Genomic DNA, 20,260 nt, shown 5'->3' on the forward strand with positions numbered 1-20,260 from the left:
CGCTATGGGTCGGAACCGACTCGACGGCACATAACAACAACAATAACAACATTTAAGAATAAGGCACAGATCTACAATCAGAAGTCAAAACTCAATAGCATAGTCTTTTTGTGGGACTTCTAAATAACACATTCGGGTTTGAAGTCTGATCCCAAGTAAATTATTTCTATGATACCTATGGCCTTCAACAAAAAAAATTTCAATCTGGTTTTAAAAACTGTGCAGATAATTAATATATATACACACTCACCTGAAGAATCTGTTTTCCATTAACAATCGTGCCATTTTGACTGCCTTGATCCACAAGGACGTAACTTTGTAAGTCATGGTCAAAATGAATTTCTGCATGAAACTTAGAAAAAAGAATATAGCAATTATAAACTACAGCAATTTTTTTGTGTATGTGGGGGGGATCACAATGGATCCACAAGATAAGCACTGGACTGTGAGTCACAAGGTTGGCAGTTTGAGCCCACCAGTCGCTCTGCAAGAGAAAAATGAGACTTTCTGCTCCCTCAAAAAGATTTAAAGCCTTGGAAACCCTATACAAGGTCACTATGAGTCAAAACTAATTCCACAGCACTTAACAACAACATAATTTTTTAAAATCCAAGATAAGCAGTGGGTTGCTAACTGCAAGATCAGTGATTCAGACCCACCAGCCACACCTTGGAAACCTACCTATACATGGTTGCTGAGTTGGAACAGGCTTGAGGGAACTTAGCAACAACAAATTTCTCTACAAAAACATAATTCTGTCTGCATAATGTGGGCTAAAATTTCTGATAATTGAACTTTCATTATTTTTCAGACCTTTTTTCCAAATACAAAAATATATATGTTAATGACCCAAGCTATGGTATTTTCAATAACCTCACATGTATGGTAAAGTTGGATAGTGAATAAGGAAGACTGGAGAAGAACTAATGCACTTGAATTATGGGGCTGGAGGAGAGTATTAAAAGTACAACGGACTTTCAAAAGAACAAATAAATCTGTGCTGGAAGAAATATAACCAGAATGCTCCTTAGAAGCCAAGGTGGCCAGACTTCGTCTCTCATTCTTTGGAAATATTATCAGGAGGGACCCGTCCTTGGAAGAACATAAAGCTTGGTAAACTGAGGGTCAGCATTAAAGAGAGAACCCCCCAGTGACATCGAATGGCACAGTGACAGCAGCAATGCTCTTAAGTGCAGCAGTAATTGTGAGGAGAGTGCAGAACAGTACAATGTTTCTTTCTGTTGTGCACAGAGTCTCTATGGGTCGGAAGTGGCTGGATGGCACCTAACAACAACATATATTAAGCTTTTGTAACTTAAAAAACAAACATGTTTTAAGATGCATCTATTTTGTAGCATTTATCAGCACCACATTTTTTTAACCAAAAATTATTCCATCATATGGACATATGTAGTCATCAAGTTCCAATATTCTAGGACTATCTGACAGTGTTCCACTGCTATTCATAAGGTTTTCAGTGACTTAATATTCCTAAGTATTCCGTCTCTCCTTCTAGTATGCCTTAGTCTAGAATCTCAGCTGAAACCTGTCCACCATGGGTGACCCTGTTTGCATTTAAAATACTGGTGACAGTTTCCAGAATCATAGCAACACACAAGCCACCACAGTATGACATACTGACAGATGAGTGGTAGTTGACAAATGTATGCTACTGTGTGTGTGTGTATATTCCTTTCATTTTCTTTTATTTGTGAAGTTCATCTAATTTTTGTGCAAAATTTGATTCATTTTAATGGATGGTAATCCATTGTACTGATGCATTGATACCTCAGTCTGTTCTTCTGATGGCATTTAGATTTTTTCCAAGGTTTTATTACTTCAGAAAATAATTTTAAATATGTTGCAAAGAACATGCCATCTCCCTATATACGATGCAAGTGTTTCTCTGGAATATAACACTTAGTAATGAAAACACGTCTGGTGTGGTGCTGTAGGATAAGCACTGGACTGCTAACTACAAGTCAGTGGTTCAAAACCACCAACTGCTCCACAGAAACCCTATACAGGGTCACTCTAAGTTGAAACCAACTGCATGGCAAATAGCAGCATTATCGAAAATAATAAGTTACATGATATGCAAATCTTAAACATTAGTAGATACAGACAGACACAATACTTTCCAAAGCAGTTGTCAATTCCCAATTTACATTCCCACTAGCAGATAGAATTCTACAATACCAAGTATCCAAAGAGCCACACGAATTCTGTCTACTAGTGGGAATGTAAATTGGGAACTGACAACTACTTTTCCACGAACTTTTTGAAGCTCCCTTAGTACTTCACATTCATATTATAACTCCATTAAATGGGAACAAAATAGGGATGATGAAAGGACATAAGAAAATCAAAAAAGGAAAGTGTTAACCATTAAAAGGGAAAAAAAAAATCACAGAATATGTAGGTTGTGCAGAAAAACGGGGAACAAGTATAAATAATCTCAGTAGCTAAGCCTTTTGTTTTCTAATTTTAACTGAGCTTGCAACTCTCTGCTTATTGTTTTAAAAACTCTTCTTTTTCTTGAAACCATTAGTGGCTCAGTAAAATCGGAGACCTAGGTAGTGGAGGATAGATTATTCTTCAGTTATAACATACTCTGGTCTCAAAAGAACCATTGACTAATTCAGCTTGAATTCAAGTCTGATTTGTTTTTGAAATGCTTTAATACCTGGTGTGCTGCAGAAATAAGCACTGGACTTCTAACTGCAAGGTTGGTGGTTCAACTTACCAGCTGCTACTTGGAAACCCTATAAGGGTTGCTATGAGTGAGAACTGGCTTGCTTGGTGGAACTCAGCAACAATACCCTAAAGTGGCCCTGATGGCATGGTGGATTAGGTGTTGAGATGGTAATTGCAAAGTTAGCAGTTCAAATCCACTAGCTGCTCCAGTGAGGTTGTCTGCTCCTATAAAGATTTAGAGTCTTGTAGTGTAGTGGTTACGAATCGGGCTGCGAATCTTAAGGTCAGCAGTTTGAACCTACCAGCTATCCACAGGAGAAAGATGAGGCTTTCTGCTCCCGTAAAGATTTACAGCCTCGGAAACCCTGTACAGAGTCACTATGAGTCAGAGCTGACTTCACTACACACAGCCACCACCACCACCATTAAATAGGGTCACCAAGAGTCTGAATTGACTCGATAGCAGTAGGCTTTACGAATTTATTTCACTTAATGAATATTTGTTAAATGGCAATTACTCTGATACTGAGATCAATTAATCTGCATTTTCTATTCGTGCTCCATACTGTTAAAAAAAAAATGAACATAATTAAAAATGTTTATTTCATAAGTACGGGAGTAAATAGATCTGCAATGTTTTCATTAATTACCAATACTTCTTTAAATCATTAGCATTTCTATTAAGTGAGGGGGGAAAATCCCAAGATTGTGCTGTAAAGATGATTTGAACATTGATTCTGAAAGACCAAAGCTCACCTTACTGACACCGACTTCAGGGATCCGAAGAGTGTGCTCCATATCCTTTTCTCTGCAGAGTTAAGTAAACCGTTTTCATCATTTTTACAGCATTTCCATGCCACATACAGAGTGACACAGAAAGAATTGATAAAAAAACAAAAACAATAATGTTAAAACTCAAGCGGCTACTCTGGTGAATATCCTAGCTATTGGTTATCTAGTTTCCTAACACTCTAACGTTCCTGTTTGAAAGGGTGTTCCATTTAGCTCAGTCTAATTAGTAATCAGTGGACACACAATGTCCTCTGTATTCATGTCATTTTTCCAGATTGTTGAATATGTTCCTATTTCTCTTACCACATGTGAAAGGAACATACTACCCTCCAATAACTTAAATTAAGACATGGTATAGAATCTGAATTAGATGTAGGTTAGATTTATCTTTCCCACTAGGAAGAAAGGCATCATCCTACTCATGATTAAAGCTTGCCTCTATCAAGGCTGACTGTCATTTACAAAGGAGGCAAAATAAAAGAAACCAAGTCTAAGTTTAGGTCAGTAACCTAAGTCTGGACAGGACAGGATAACAACATCTCTATGGTAGGATCACCACCAAGGTCTGTTCTCTTCAGGCAGGTTTTCATCTGAGGACTATCCAGACATACACTAGAGTGACCTCCCAAAGCAAGTGATGAGACGTAGATGTCAACAACATTTTTTGTGTGGGTGAGGGATACAGGATGTCACTGTCCTTTTTTGCCTATTCAACAAGTATTGTGCACATTTTAAGGTAAGAACTTAAAAAACTTAGAATTAACTTACTGGAAAAGACACATATATAAACAAACAAGCTAATACAATAAGTCATTTATGAAAATTTCAGGATGTTTGAAGAATTGCAGAGCCTTCAAAAATCCATGGAAAATGGAAGGAAAGATAATGGAATTGTTCCATGAACTTTCTGAAGCCCCACAGTATGAAAAAGACAGTAACACAATCAGTGCCTTCCACTCCACAAAGTACTTTGATTCCTGAGTTTGTTTCAAGCTTTCAATGAAGTAGTTATTACTATCTCCTGAATAATGAGATTTCGTTTCTGACATCTCTATGGAAGGATCACCACCAAGGTCTGTTCTCTTCACACAGGCAGGTTTTCATCTGTGACATTTCAGTGTCTGAAATGTCACAGAAAAGGTAGCACTAGAGATAGGTCTTAAAGGTGAGTGCAAGGATGAATACAACTTTGCATGAAAGCTCTGAGGTAAGAGATTTCTTGCAGGAGAAATGCTATGAACGGGTACACGGGCAGTAAAGTACAGGTTCTGGAGCCCAAGTTCATGTAAATCAAGGGCTGATACACTAGTACACACTGGTCAAACTATGCCAAGTCTGTTTTTATAAAGCAAGTTTTCTGAGGCATGTGGACATGCCCATTACATACTGTTTATCTGGCCCTGTAAGAGAAATCTACTGATGTCTGAAGTAGATGACAGAAGTCTAGTATGTTGAAACCAGAGTCTGGAGAGACTTGAATGCAGGGTAAAGAAGTTAGATATACATTAGGCTACAGAGAATCACTGAATGATTTTGGAAAAATAACACAGACTAAGGGCTATGCTTATAGCAAGAGGAATCTGGAGGCACTATATGACATGAACACATCAGAGGGTAAAGAAATCAGGAGACCAATTAGGAAGTTACTAAGAGTCCATCCTTAAAGAAGAGATGAACTAGGATGGTGCTAACAGGGACTGAAAGCAAAGACTAAGATAAGAGAGACTAGCTGTAGGGGATCATGGAAGTCAAAGACGACTGATTGTTGTTGTTGTTGTTAAGTGCCATCGAGTCGGTTCCGACCCATGGCGACCGCTGATAGGAGATGGTAAATACACTTTACCTTGCATGACAATTTTAATAAAATTCTGACTACAGATTTATATGTAAATCATTATTAGCTCTAATACTGTGTACGGTCTGAAATTTGCCAGCGAGGAAAACTTTAAGATAAAATTTAGGTGTCTCCTACACAGATAAAGACAGAAAATAAGACAATACATGTAAAGAAAGAAAGGGACAAAGGAGAGAGGGTTCATGTTGTCTCCCTGCCCTAAAGCCATCCTTCAAACTGACACCAGAAAACAGTTTGAAGTGATCAGGTTACCTATCAGCCTTCAGTTTAGAGCACCTTCAATGGTACTACAATACCTAAGGGATATAATCTACATTCTTCAGATGGCACAGAAGGCTCCCAACAATCTATGCCCAACCCATCATTGCAGCCTCATCTTCATAAATTATTTGGGATGTGCCCTAGACTTCAGTCACATCAAACTATTCAAGCTAACTACACATGACATACCTCTTTGTCGCTACATCTTTACACAAGCTCCTGCCTAAAAATTGACAAGTCAGCCTTCAAGATGCTGCTCCATCATCAGCTCTTACAGGCTTCCCAGTTACCTGTTTCCAACCACCAGCCTGTAAATCTTCACGTGAGCCCATGAGTACTCATGTACACTTCTACTACAGTGTATTCACACAGTAATTATTGAACATTTCATTCCCTTTCACACTGTGCTTTCTGTAGACAGAGATCGCCCTAGTCCTCTTCGTATCCCTAGCACATTGAACAACATTTAACAAACAGATGCTCAATAAAGTCTTTTAAAAAGAATGCGTTAATATTAACCATTTTTACCTTCCAATTGTAGCAGGGTTTACAGCTGTAATGATAAAAAGTGATCCTATCTGCAGCACTGGTGATCTAATAACAATTACTCTGATACATGGGGGCCAAATTTTTTCTTCATCTGCCAGAGAAAGAAATGGATAAACATTAATTAAAATGCTATGCTAAATAATAATCATAATAATAATGTTTAGGGTTAACTAAGAGGCATCTATAAGGGAGGCAATACACTGATCAAACCTTAACTCTGACTAAAATAAACTTTCCTAACTTCTGCTATATACACAATGAATAAGGTATAGTTTAAGTAATCAATGTAAGGGTATTCAGCATATTCAGCATCTATCAGTTATATAATAATTACCTATTTTTTAAGGTCTTAGAATTTGAAAATATCCCACACAAACATATTTTAAATTACTTTAGGTATGAAATCTTAAGTCTATTCTTAGAAAAAGTGAAAAAGAAAAATCTGTTAAGAGCAAAAGAAGCTCATATATTATGAACTCCTGTTTTTATAAAATGTTCCCTTTATATCTTCAAGAAAGAAAAAAAAATAGATTATATTAATAGTTATGTTTCTGAATCATGAGCTTCACTTTTAAAGGCAACCAACTTCCCCCCTGGGTGTGGTGCTGTAGGACCGGTAAACTACAAGGTCAGTAGTTCAAACCCATTAGCCACTCCTTGGAAACTCTACACAGGATCGCTAAGAGTCACAACTGACTTGATGACACTTAAAAACAACAAAACATACTTACCAGTATACTTTAGGATTACTACATAGGTAGTTTGGTTTTGTGGTCCAATGACTAGGCCATTCAATGCAATAAAACTTTCTTCAGGTCCAAGTATTAGTCAATTATTCATATTCTATTTTCTAAAAGTAACTGAATGGTAGCCCACATCATTTCCAGTAAGTCATTAAAACAATTTAAAATTGTTCTAATTGAAATTACTTTTCTGTAGCTATGCTGCATGAGTCACTAACATTTTTAAATTACCTTGCTGTTTCATCATTACAGACTGGGTGACGTATTTGAAATTACACATGGTCATGTCCTCACCTTCATCCTCAGTGTTTTCTGCAGAGACACTACCTTCACTGGTAACATCTTCTTCATAGCTGTCCTCGGTCTGAGAGTCTGTAATCTCACCTTCTTCTGGCTCACTATCAGTCTCTAGGATTTTCTCATCTCTAAATGGTGAATTATATGTATTTTCATTACAAGAAGGTTCCACAGTGCTTCCACTAACTGGAACAGTAAAATGTGGAGAACTACTTTTGCAGTGAATGTCTCTTTTGGATTTCTTTTTCACATTTGCAAAGTCTTCTCCCTCATTGCAGTTTATATGCTCAACACTGGATGTGCTTTGATCTTCTACATTCAAATCCTGGAAAAAGGTCAGTGGGAACAGGGGAGAATGAGTTTAAACATCATTTTATAATATTCCCCTTTACGTATTATAATAAATTAATGAAAAAAGTTAGGAAATAGAATTATGACAAATCAAGTGTGTAGTGAGTGGTTCTGAAGAATTCGCACAAATTCTGTGACACTGCCTTTACGGAAAGGTGGGGTCTATAATCCCCTCTCCTTCAGTCTGGGCCAGCCGACCTCAGTGATTCACTTGGAACACAAATGAAGCTGCATAAAGTCCTGGACTCAGTCAGGAAAGGTCATGTTGCTCCTGCTTGGTTTCTTTGAGATGCTTCTTCTGAAGGAAGCCAGTCACCAGGTACGAAGCCTGGCTCTCTGAGACTGCCATGCTTGAGCGGTTCTATGTGAGCTTACGACTGACAGTCCAGCTTGGCTCCTAGCAATGGCCGACATCAGTCACCAGCCACTTTGGCAAGCTAGTGCAATTGTACCTTCAGAGAACAGCAGCCCCAGCTGACACCTGACTATACCCACCTGAGACCCCTCCCAAGTAAGAATTGCCAATATCCCTGCTTCATAAATTAATTTAAAAAAAAGCAAGATAAGGAAGGCCTATATGATCTCTCACTTTTCACAGCTACCTCTAAGGTTTCTCAGGAAATTCTCAAAATTTCATCAGGATTGTTCTTGAGTTCCTGTACAAGGATTCACATATTTCCAGGGAAGACCGTGCAGATCAACAGTTATGGAAGCTAGTTATGTGCACCAAATAGTGAACACAATTTGACAGTTCCATCTTTCATTCTCTAATTTGAGAACTGCTATCTGCTCTTTTTCACACAGCTGTAGAGGAGTGCTTACCAATCTATTTTTTCAAACAAACAGTTGAACCACTAGTAGTAAGTTCAAGTCATTAAAACAGAGATATAAAAAGCAAACAGAAAACAATTGTTAGGATTTTACTCATAGACTATTCCATTCTTTACCATCCTGGTGTGGTGCTGTGGACTGTTAGGATTTTACTCATAGACTATTCCATTCTTTACCATCCTGGTGTGGTGCTGTGGACTGTTAGGATTTTACTCATAGACTATTCCATTCTTTACCATCCTGGTGTGGTGCTGTGGAATACAGCACTGGACTGCAGGTCTCTTTGAGTCACATGGTTGGCGGTTCAAACTCACCAGCTGTTCCTTGGAAGCCCCATACAGGGTCACCATGAATGGGAACTGACTTGATGGCACTAACAACAATAACCTACTTTTTTTTTTTTAGTTTTTATTGTGAATTGAGTGATAGTTTACATGGGAGAATATCAGTTTTACACTCATCGTTTCATTACAATGATTACAATCTCCTCTGTGATCATTCAACAGTATTTGCTTCCATTTCCTCTTGGGGGGGGGAGGGCAGGAAGTACACAAAACACTCAGGAGTATATAATAATTTAAACTCTGGTAACGCAGTGGTTACTAATCAGTCTGTGAATTGCAAGGTCAGCAGTTCGAAACTACCAGCTGTTCTGCGGGAGAAAGATGAGGCTTTCTGCTCCCGTAAAGATTTACAGCCTCGGAAACCCTGTACAGGTTTGCTATGAGTCAAAACTGACTCCACGGCATATAACAACAACAACAAAACAACCAAAGGGCATATTCTATAAGCCTGCCTCCTGGCCGCCAGCACTCAGTCTTTCTCTTTCCACGAGTCTAGAGTTCTCAGTGGCTTTCTCTCTCCATGTCCTCATCTCTGCCTCCATCTCTGATGTCACTGCTTCTCTGGATAGGGTCCCACATTCCGCTTGTGCTCTTCCCCTTTGATGATTCCTAGGGTCCTCGTTTCTGGACTGTAAGATTAATTACTCCCCCATTTTTGTTACAAAACTTCTAGTCTTACAATTGTGGCAGTTGCAATTAGTCATGGTAACAATTACTCACTGTTGAATCTTAGGAATCTTATCCCCATCTCTTTTCACCGGACCCATCTAGACAAGATGAAAACTATTCAGTGAGGACTCTACCTTTCCCTGCACACTCTTAAACTAAACTCCCTCTTGAAATCTTGTAAGCCAGTCACTTAATGCCTTTATTAGCCAATGTCTAAGTTGCCTGTCCCTATATACCCTGTATGCAGAGGGGATAGGACTGATTTTTGATGTGACGACTCCTTCCCTCTCTGTTGGTATTTTGAGCTACTACATCCATAAGTAAAGGTCAAGTTCATCAAATCTGTAGCAATCTACATTAACAACACTTTCTTAACCAGCATCTTAATAGCAATTTAAGTTTATTTTCATTGTTCTTATAAATATTGTTACTGTTGTTGTTGTTAAGTCCCATCGAGTTTGTTCTGACTCATAGCATCCCAGTATAGGTTATCTGAGGAGCAGCTGGTGAGTTCGAACTGCTGAGCTTATGGGTCAAACCAACCTTACAGTCCTGTGCTTATCCTACAGCGCCACACTAGGACACCAAATTTTGCTGTATCTCTATGAAAAGGTATTTTCCTTTCAGTTGAATTTTAAAACAGTGTAATGGAGCAAAGTATATGACTTGTTGAATGTAAAACTGATGATCTACCCTGTAAATTTCCAACTCACAATCAAAACTTAAAAAAAAAAAAAAAAAATGCAATTGCTAGAATGACATTTTCTAATTGAAGACTATGAATAGTTTTATATGTATTAAAAACTACAACCGAATCTGTTTTTTACAATGACTTCATCAGTGTTTGTGACTAGTTAAGAGGAATGCCCAAGCGACAGTGAAAGTGGTTCACTTCCTCGAGCTGCTAATGCAAAGCTGAAAAGTGTGAGCACATGCAGAGGTACCTCTTACGAAAGGGCTGGGAGTTACTGCTGAAAACTCAGCCAGGGAAGGCCCCTCCCATGTAGGAGAGGTCTGCTCTGGCACACACAGGGTTACACGAAGCTGACCTCAGGGTAACTGGTTTTCAAAAAGCAAGATACAGTTCATCTAAACTAAGGAAAGTTCGTATTTTTCTAAATCTATTTACAAATTGTTTTTCTTTTATTGTGAATTGTGCATGGATTTTGATTAACTAATTAAGGTTGTAATTTTTACGATGTTTTCCTTCCAAACGTTAAGAAATGCCTTTTAGTTTTAGTGATGGAAAATTTGAGAAAATGTCCACAGTTGCCCTATCTGAAGTCTCTTTGCTTGCTAGATTATGCTATATTGTTACCTTAGTGGACATATTTGAAATACAGATTTACCTAACGATTTTCAGTTCCATTAAAAATTTTAGCTTATCATGCTATCACCATTATATAACTTAAAAATTGTGAAGACATTACCTTCTCTTCATTTGTTGTAGAATCGGGATCTTTTCTTTTCTTCTTCAATTTTTTATCTTTATTTTGTTTTGTGCTAGAAGTCTGATAAGGTTGCAAATCTACTCGAGAATGAAATTGGTATCTACCACTTTCCACATCACAGTAGTAGTAAATTCCAGTGGAAGGATCATAATACAGTTGATTTTCCTTTCAAAGACAATGAAACAGTTAATTCCATTCATGTAAGATGAAATAAAATGGGGAAAAAAACAACTTAATAGAAGTACCAATTACATTAAATACAGAAAAAGGTTTTTTTGTTTTTTTTTTAAGAAATAAATTACTTTCTAAAAACACTGAAATAAAAATAACAATGAAAAATACTTGTAATTTTCCAATATTTTGCTGGATAGATATTTACTTGGTAAAGTTGAGGGCCAGCAAAAAAGACGATGACCACCAATGAGCTAGACTGACACAAGAGCTGTAATAATGGGCTTGAGCACAGCAATGACTGTGCACACGGGGCAGGACTGGCAGAGTTTTGTTCTGTTGTACGCAGGGTCCCTATGAGTCAAAATCAAAATCAACTCAATAGCACCTAACACCAGTAACAACAGTCCACTCTTCTAAATATTAAAACTGAATCATATGAAAATGTTTTTTGAAATTTTTTTATTTCATATAACTTAATACATTAGCAAAAACGATGACTACAAACCTTTTGAATGCAGGAAAACGAGGGCAAGTATTTAAAAACCTGACCATATATAAACAGTTCTAGATTCGTTATCCTTAATGATTACAAAAGAATACACCTCTCAATGTCATAAAACAAGGGTTTGCCTTTCATATTCATTACTAAAAGTCACTAAAGAAAAATCTGAAAATAAACTTATGCTTAAAAATATCATAATATAGTGCATTCTATACAAAGAAATCAATAAACAGTTGTTCTTACTAATTAATTCTACAGCAGAATAAAAAAGACTTATGAGTAAAGCAGCCATGCGAAAATGAATTTGGGCAAACTATACACTATAAATTAGATGGATAAAATTATGTAATCACCTGCATTTACCACTGATCAGTACTCTATAATGGAGATTTAACTGTACATTTTACGCATTATTTATATCATAAATCCATCCAGACCAGACCTGGTAACATCTTAGATATACTAAGACTGAGCAACTGTAACTTCCTCAACGAGAATAATTTCTTCTTAGAACTGGTGATACTACTGTAGTTCATTCTCTTTAGTCCATCCATTTTCGTGTCTCTCTGACAAGCATATTTTACATTCTCACTAGCTTTTCTAACTAAGAAACTGAATGGAAGATTCCATTCTTATTTCTAGTGATAATGGAAGTTTTATACCACAAGCCTCCTTAATCTGTTATGTCTGACAGAAAACAGACATTTTCACAAATACAAGAAATTTTTTTACTTAATTAAAATAAAAATCAGCATAATTAAAAATGACAAGACCAATGAAATCCTCAATTTACTAGGATTATAACCTCCAGAATGGACTAAGCCTTTACAGAGTAGATGTCAGAAGGAACAATACAGAAAGCAAGGTAGAAGGATGATGAAGAATAACGTCATGTACTTGAAATTTTTGATTTTTCTTGGATACCAACTAAGGAAGAGCTACTCACTTTGGAGGGAAGAGTTTAAACATTATTTTTTTAGTATTAACTAGCATTCTAAATTAGCGACTTTCTGTGAGAGAAAAACTCTCTTCAAACAGGGTTAATAACAAAAGTTTACGCCTTGCTGGGATCTCTGGGAGAGCAAAACCAGGGTTTTGCGTTCATAAAATCCTACTATCTTTTATTTCTATTTTTCCACAAACATTCTGAAATCCCTTATGAAGAGATTATCTTCTTCCAAGGAAATGGCTCACATAGCTGTGGAGGCTAGCAAGTGCCAAATCTGTGAATCAGGCATCAAACTGGAGTTTGCACCTGACTCACATCATTGCAGGGGCTGAACCAGAGTCAATAGTTCAGAGGGCAGGCCACTGGCTCACAGGCTGTGGTAACTGGTAAATCCCCCCCAAAAGGTAGGCTGCTGGCTCACATCTCAAATAAAGGCTGGAAGATGACAAGCTGGATGCAGGATTGAGAGCGCAAGCTTTGTGAGAACATCCCTATGTATTAGAAGTAGGCCACTATCCTAAGGAAGCTCCCCTCTGAACTGACTGGCTGTTCACTGGAGGATGATTACATATCTGCCCAACCACTGACAATCATGGTCCAGTTAAGTTCCATATAACCTTAACCATCATAGTCCAAGCCCAGCTACCTAGCACTTACACATCTCCTTAAACCATATATAAAGTCTAAATAAAATGACACAACCATCTTATATTTTATAACAAGTAATGTAATAGGGCACTTAACAACAATAACAATGGAATAGGGAAGGCAAAAAAAGGATATTATATATATATATATACCCACTCCTAACATATCAACATGCTTAGGTTCTAAAAAGCTAAAAAGATCCGGTCACCTTGCAAACATCAATGGTAAGCAAAAACAGAGGATAACCACATCAGATCACAAAGTAGAGGAAGATCACATCATTAGAAGCTGCCAAATCACTGAAAATCATGGACTAGCCAAGCTGACACACAACTAGAACCGTTCCAGCCAGGATTACTCTTGCCAAACACCCTGACATTTGTTACTGCCAGACATGCATCATACTCAAAATATGATACTTTTTTTTTTTTTAAACTATTGACGTAAGTACAAAATGTTAGGTAACGAGATAATATTAGTAAGTGAAGAGTAGATGTGTTTATGCTGTGTTTACGCAGGCATATGCTTATTACAAAACACGGATGAAATACTGCAACTGGTCACATGGTTGTACACCTTCTTATGCCACCCAATCCATATGCCCTTTGCCTTCTGCAAGCACGTCAACCGGTCATAGTTTTCTGCCTGGTGAGATGACCTCCAGGTGAATGTTGTTAAGTGCCACTGAGTCGATTCCAACCCACAGCAACTCTGTATAGGGTTTCCAAGGAGCAGCTGGTGAGCTTCAACCGCTCACCTTAAGGTTCAAAGCAACTTTGCAGTATAGCGCATTATCCCACAACGCCATACCAAGACTCTGGTTTGCTGTAGTTTCCATTAACTTTAATCTCAGGGCATGGTAGGACTAAAAGAAACCCTAAGGGATCCCCCTGGATACCAGGTATACTCTTCTGTACCATTATACAGTACCAATCTAATTTCTCCTTTATAATCAGGAACAATCACACCACCAATACCTAACTCCCTTCTCTGCCTGTTGATCCAAAGGCATGAAGAGCCCACAGTGGCTGGGTAGTAGTCTTAACTTCAGTTCAATGAAATCAGTGTTGTGTCTCCTGGTGGGAGCATCCCTTCTTTCCCATTCGAATTAAGAACACTAGACTCAGAGAGCATAAGGCCACAGGGGCAGGAAGAAAATTGTGCACAGTGGGCCACTAGAAGTAACAGTGATTGGTGCCACTCCATTTCCAGCCTTTGATTCCAGAAACCACAAGTCCAAGGTATGGAAGAAATATCACTATACATTAGACTCTGGTTGAGAGGATACACAGTCTGCTGAAGACACTGCTCCAACCCTACAAGGCATTGCCACCTAACTGTACACAGTTGTGTCTTTAGAAGGCCACCCCATCATTCTAATCAAGGCAGCTGCTTCAAGATGATGGGGAACATAGTGAGACCCGTGAATTCCATGAGCGTGGGCCCATTGCTGCATTTTGTTTGCTGTCATGTGAATTCCTTGATCCAAGATGGTGCTGCGTAGGATACTATAATGGTGGATAAAGCATTTTATTCGTCCAAGGATGGTAATTTTGGCAGAAGCACTGTGTTTAAGGGAGGAAAATCCATATCCAGAGTTAAGTGTTTATTTCAGCAAGAAAAAAGCCTTGCCCTTCTTACGACAGAAGTGGCCCAGTGTAATCAACCTGACATCAGTTTGCTGGTTGACCACTCCTAGGAATGGTGCCATACTGGGGACTTAGTATTGGGTCTCTGATGTTGGCAGATTGGGCACTTAGCAGTGGCTATAACCAGGTGGGCTTTTATGAGTGGAAGTCCATGTGCTGAGCCCATCCATGAATAGCTTCCATCCCTGTCGCCATGGCCACATGTTCATGGGCAATGACAGCAGCAGCTGAGGAAAGAGAATGGCTGGTTTCCACAGACTCTATCCCCATGCCTCCTTCCTCTTCCCCATACCTCCTTGTCACTAATTTTCTAATCATGTTTCTTCGATGTCCCAAACCACTGGCCACAGCCCATGAATCAGTATACAATCACACATCTGGCTATCATTTCTTCCAAGCAAAATGAACCAGTTATTTTTGAGAACTTCTCAAATTTCTGCTGAGAGGATTTCCTTTCACCACTATCCTTTGGCAATGGGGGGTGGGGTGGGGTGGGGTGGGGAGAGGCAGTTCTGCTGTTGTCTACTTCCAAAGCATGCCTGTTATCAGACAAAGCCATCTGTAAACCAGGCAAGAGTTTTCTCTTTAGGATTGTAAGCAACTCCCCATGAGGCTATAGGTACAGATTGGGAGAAGAAAGGTAATATGACAGGAGTGGGTGCCATGGGCATTTGGGCCATGACCTCATGTAACTTACCTGTGCCTTCAGATCCTGCTAGAGCCCAACCTTGTACAGACCACTTCCATTAGTAAGAGTGCTGATGTATATGGCCAAGTTTACAACTCTGAGCCAGACAATATTTACTTCATGATTGGAAGCTGATGCTATATACTGACTTGGTGGCCCATGGTTAGTTATTCAGTCTCTACTAAGGCCGAATAAAAAGCCAAAAAACTTTTTCAAAAAGAGAGTAATTGTCTTAAGAGAATGGCAGAACTTTGCTCCAAATTCCTAAAGATCTGTACTGTGATTCACCATTAGGGACCTGCCAAAGTGGCACTGTGGGATGGTGAGCTGGACTGCAAGATCAATTTGAACTGCAAGGTCAGTGGTTCAAGCTCACCAGCTGCTCCTCAAAAACCCTATACATGGTCACTATGAGTTAGAACTGACTTGCAGGCACTTAACAAAGACTAAGTAGCATCTTTATCTGTCACTGACACTTCAAGAGCCATTGGATCAGCTGGATCATATGGCTCAAGTGGCAGAGTGGATTGCAAGGCAGCCTGAAGCTACTGCAGAGTCTTCTCTTGTCCTGGGTCCCATTCAAAACTAGAAGCTTTTCAAGTCAGTTGACAAATGGGACAGAGTAGCATACCCAAATGAGGGATGTTGCCTCCAAAATCCAAAGAGGTCCATCAAGTGTTGTGCCTTTTCAGTTGGAGGGGCCATATGTAACAACTTATCCTTCATTTTAGAAGGAATACCTAAACATACTCCCTGTGCCCCACCACTAGACCCCTAGAAATTTCACTGAGGCAGAAGACACCTGTACATCTGTCAGATTAATTTCCCATCCTCTAGCATGCAAATGTCTTACCAATAAGTCGAGTCATTGATACTTCTTCCTTACTAGGTCCAATCAGCATAACGTCGTCAATGTAATGAACCAGTGTGATGTCTTGTGGAAGGGAAAGGCGATCAAGGTCCCTGTGGACTAAATTATGACATAGGGCTGGAAAGTTGATACACCTTTGAATAAGGGCTGCTAAACCAAGGTCAGCAGTTCAAACCCACCAGCTGTTCTGTGGGAGGAAGGAGACCGTTCCTGTGCAGATTTCGTCTCAGAAGCTCTACATAGGGTCACTAACTGTCAGAATCAACTTGATGGCAGTGGGCTATAAGGACAGTGACGGTGCACTGCTGGCCTGGCCAGCTTAAGGCAAACTACTCTGGTATTTCCTTGAAACCAAAATCGAGAAAAAGACATTGCTGGATCAATAGCTGATTACCAAAACAAAAAACCAAACCCACTGCCGTTGAGTTGATTTCAACTCCTAGCGACTCTATAGGACAGAGTAGAACCACTCTACAGAATTTCAGAAGTAGTAAATCTTTCTCCTGCAGAACGGCTGGTGGGTTCGAACTGCCCACCTTTTAGTTAGCAGCCCAAAACTTAACCCACTATGTCACAAGGTACCAGACGTATTATCTGCTCAAGCTATGAAACCACATCTGGAACAGCAACTACAACTGGAGTCGCCACCTGGTTAAGTCTACCGTCATTTTCAAACATACATGTTTTTTGGCACAGGTCAAATAGGCTAGTGAAATGCAGATTTTGTTAGGAATCCCCACCCTTGCATCTTTTATAAGTGGTGACACTAACCTCTGCAATCACTTCAGGAATGTCAGACTACTTTGGGTTTACTCTTTTCCTAGCTAGGAGCAGTTCTATCGCCTTCCACTGGCTTTTTGTATCTTAATAACCCTTACTCCACAGGTCAGTGATACAATGAGGTTCTATCATTGCCGAGCATGTTGACTCCAATTATGCATTCTGGAACAGGAAATCACTACCAGATGGGTTCAGTGACCCACTGTGAGATGAAACAGAGCTAAGACTCCACTAATAAATAACCTGATTTCCTGATGTCTCTACTCTGGTGGACCACAGTGATGTTTTGGGTGTCCTGGAATTAGTGTCAGTTCAGAGCCAGTGTCCAGTAATCCCTGAGAAGTCTGATTATTTCCTTTTCCTCAATGAGTAGTCACTTTGCTTTTGGGGAAGGGAAAAAGAAAGATTTACAATATAAATTTTGGGCAATGCAGTGGGGTCCTTACTCAAGGGGACCCAACATTCTCTTTAAACTGGATCAAGTCTGGGAACTGAATGAGTTCACTTTACCTAGAATTCTTCTACTTGTACAGATCAAATAATTATGAGGGGGCTTCAAAATGTTTGTGGAATAACGAAATTTAAAGATACTGAAATTTTGCCATGAACTTCTCCATCCGTCTCATTAAGTGCCTTCTTCTTCGTTGACTGTCTACTTTATCAAGTATGATTTCTTTCTTCAGGGACTGGTCCCTTCTGATAACCTGTACATGAGATGAAGTCTTGCCATCCCACTTCTAAAGAGAATTCCGGCTGTATGCACTGAATGATTTACTTTAAGGAAATGGCTCACGCTAGTGCGGAGACTGGCGAGATCCAAATCCATGGGTCAAGCATGAAACTGGAGGTTTCCCCTAACTCAAATGGCTATAAGGACTAATAACACCAAAAGCTAGCAGCTCAGACTGCAGGCTGCTAGCACATGTAGTTGCAGGAGCCAGAGAACCCCAAACTTTGCAGATCAGATGGTAGGTTGCTAGCTTACAGTTCAAGAATCAAAGGCCAAAGGATGATGAGCCAATTGCAGGCTTGAAAGGGTGGCTATGCTGGAGCATCCATATATACTGGATATAGGCCACCACCCCAAGGAAACTCCCTTTTCAACTGAATGGTTGCTCACATCAGATCACATAATGAAGGATTATATAATATCTACCAATGAGAATCATGACCTAACCAAAATCAAAATGAAACTGTAACAATCAGTCTACCAACCACAGATTCTGAAGCTGAAGACATCCTTTATCTTAACTAAGATTATAATCACCTTGTTCCCCAGATTAACACTGTTTCCAATAGTTGGAATGAGCACTACATACACGTTTTAAATCTCCCAAGGACCAGTTCACATTCTAATACACTTCAGGTATGTACAAAAGTTCCATCATCATCATAAATTCTAGCGTAAAACCCAATTAAAGTTACGACTTTAGCAGTCATAACACTGCAATCATAAATAAATCAAGAACTTTGTTTTCTGATTCTGTCCTAATCAACGGTCCATTATACTTCTGATTCTATATTAAACCACCAATTGTCACTGCTAATAGATTGATTTAAAAAAGAAATGCTTAAAGCCATGGACTATAAAACACTAATAATAAACATGCTACTAAGAGTTCAAGAAAAAGACTCCCTTTGTAGCATCAAATACATTTGAAAGATAAATAACAAAAAAATCTTTTTTCTAAAAATATTGCTTTCTTTAAATTCTGTGAAAAATATTAGTTTAGGCTTTAAATTTTTTTACTGCATTTACAAAAATGAGGTCAGATATCTCTTTTATAAGTCTAACATTCTAAGGTTACTTATCTATAAAAAGTGATTCCAAACCAAAAAAACTCCACTGCCGTCAAGTAGATCTCATCTCATAGCAACCCTATAGAACAAAGCAGAACTACTCCATAGGGTCTTCTAGGTTGTTTCCCAGGCAGCTATGCAAAGGCATCTTTATGGGCGCAGACTGCTACATCTGTTTCCCACAAAGCAAGTAGTGGACTTGAAACTGCTGGTTAGCATCTGAGCACTTAACCACCGAAGCTACCAGGGTACCTAAAAATTATTAGATCACTCTAAAACACTGATCTATAATCATCACAATGAACAATTTACCTTATTTAATAAAATCTTAAAAATACAGCAGCATAGGCTATTTTACAATTCTTTGTGCTTATCACATAAATAGGAATCTCAGTTTTAAAATATAGTTTCTTGTCTTTTTAACTCAGATTAGGACTTCATATTTGGTATCAAGCAGTCAGCTACATTGCCATAAGGTCTGAGATACTTACAGAATCATAGTAGAAACCAGTGCTGTGGTCGAAATATAACCCAGTATTCTCATCGTAACTAAATCCAGTCTGTGATACAGCAGCTTCTGCTGCTGCTCTCAAACTCTCAGCTAGTGATGAACCTTCTAAAGATGCATCTTCAGTTGCTAACGCACACGCTGACTCCTAAGTAAGATACACTCATGAGAAGCAAGAAAAAAGCTCTGGACAGCCATTTAAAAGTTAGAATTCTGAACAATAAACAATCTATATTTAAATTAGACGTCAATGTCTATAATGGAAAAGGGTGGTTACTGATTACAATTTGACCCATTTAAAAAAAATTTTACTAGCATGATTTCATAATTCAATTTTAATCTACTTTCCAAGACAATAAAAGTTAGCAAGTGATATTTCAAAAGTAAACCATAAAAAAGACCCTGAAAAATTCTATATAAGACCAACGATCTAGATTCTACAATAGTTAACTGTTCAAAAGGAAATAATAAAAACATTAAAAAGAAGGAAGGAAAACCTAAAGATTAAGTGCTGTAGCACACTGGTATGCACTGGACTGCGAACCACAAGGTCAGCAATTCAAATCCATCAGCTGCTCCTCAGAAAACCTATACAGGGTCGCTATGAGTCAGAACCAATTTGATGTTAACAACAACAGCAACAAGTACACATTGATCAATTAATACTGTATGGACTTTAATGAGATCTCTGCTCAAACTCTAAAAAAACAAAGTGATGAAACAATCAGGGAAATGTGAACAATAACAAGATATGTGATATAAAGGAAATGTCAAAAATATTAGGTGTGAAATGGTATTTGTGTTTAAGAAATCCTTATATTTTCACATACACAAAAATTCTTTAGCACTCA

General features: G+C 38.6%; 1 protein-coding gene across 1 annotated transcript in view; it reads right to left on the reverse strand.

The window, feature by feature from the left end:
- The window catches only part of AGGF1 (angiogenic factor with G patch and FHA domains 1), a 53,650-nt gene that overhangs the window by 23,843 nt on the left and 9,547 nt on the right, over window positions 1-20,260 (reverse strand). Inside the window, exons 4-10 of the mRNA XM_006873302.1 lie at window positions 19,393-19,557; window positions 10,820-11,005; window positions 7,192-7,519; window positions 6,134-6,245; window positions 3,454-3,505; window positions 251-352; window positions 176-182 (exon numbers count right to left, since the gene is read on the reverse strand). Coding sequence (XP_006873364.1) covers window positions 176-182; window positions 251-352; window positions 3,454-3,505; window positions 6,134-6,245; window positions 7,192-7,519; window positions 10,820-11,005; window positions 19,393-19,557 — 952 coding nt within the window. The remainder of the gene's footprint in view (window positions 1-175; window positions 183-250; window positions 353-3,453; window positions 3,506-6,133; window positions 6,246-7,191; window positions 7,520-10,819; window positions 11,006-19,392; window positions 19,558-20,260) is intronic.

This window comes from Chrysochloris asiatica, unplaced genomic scaffold, assembly GCF_000296735.1.
Source record: "Chrysochloris asiatica unplaced genomic scaffold, ChrAsi1.0 scaffold00234, whole genome shotgun sequence".
NCBI lineage: Eukaryota > Metazoa > Chordata > Mammalia > Afrosoricida > Chrysochloridae > Chrysochloris > Chrysochloris asiatica.